This window comes from Gavialis gangeticus, unplaced genomic scaffold (assembly GCF_001723915.1).
Source record: "Gavialis gangeticus isolate Ggan-Ray unplaced genomic scaffold, GavGan_comp1, whole genome shotgun sequence".
NCBI classification, from domain to species: domain Eukaryota; kingdom Metazoa; phylum Chordata; order Crocodylia; family Gavialidae; genus Gavialis; species Gavialis gangeticus.
Window position 1 is genome coordinate 22696148 of NW_017729028.1, and position 906 is coordinate 22697053.

Sequence of the window (906 nt, forward strand, 5' to 3'; positions counted from 1 at the left end):
ACAGAGACACTGTATCTGATACTGTACTCATAATAAAATACTGTTTAGTTTTATTGAATGTGTGAACATATACAACAGCACTATTGATAATGACACTTACTATTTCTGTGATATGCCTAATTACTAAACCAGCCTATGCAAGTAATTTCTTGAACGTCTGCAGCATCTTTTGAGGTACATCAGTGTCACAAATAACACTATCTTCAATTCACAAATAGAAAACTCTTGCCGTTCTACATTCCCCTTTGCAGAAGTGTTCATTACTTTATAAAGTGCATTACAGTGGAAAATAAAATTCTGTGCATTTTGTATGACTCTGTACTGGAACTGACCATTCAAGAAAAGTAACTAAATGCCTTTTTTTGAGGTCTGAAAATACACATGGGATGGAAATGCTGCTTCCCATTATCAGGGTTGATTAATTAAATACAAAGTGTACAGGATGCCATGAAGAGTGATATAACTTACTTCTCCAAGGCTGACATACCTTAAGTTCTGATGCCCGCTTCATCATTTCAAGGGTGATGTAGCAACCAATTGAATGGCCAATCAGCACAAGCTTCATATCTTTTGGCACGTTCTTTCGGAGAAAGTCCAGCTTGTGTTCTGTTTGTCCATGAAGTCCAAATATATCCTCTAGTTCTTTCATATCAGTGTCTGAAATATAAAGCAGTGATACTTTTTTCTTTTTTTTTTTTTAAAGGGATATTTCAATTAATTCAGCTCAGCTTTTCTAGAAAACACTCTGGAACAAATTAAGTCAGAATTTTGAGTAAAGGCCCACTGAAAAATACACAGCTTATTACCACCACTTCCTTCTCCTTGTCTGTCTGTCAGTGGAAGTGGCTATAGCTGCTATAGTTTGTGCTGTCGTATTATGTTAGGCATTGTCAGGATGTTGTCAAG

General features: G+C 36.0%; 1 protein-coding gene across 3 annotated transcripts in view; it reads right to left on the minus strand.

Annotated features, from left to right (window-relative positions):
- Window positions 1-906, minus strand: part of LDAH (lipid droplet associated hydrolase) — a 306139-nt gene that overhangs the window by 155897 nt on the left and 149336 nt on the right. For all 3 annotated transcript variants that reach the window (XM_019520811.1, XM_019520809.1, XM_019520808.1), the window contains exon 4: window positions 488-657. In XM_019520811.1, the coding sequence (XP_019376356.1) occupies window positions 488-657 (170 nt within the window). The remainder of the gene's footprint in view (window positions 1-487; window positions 658-906) is intronic.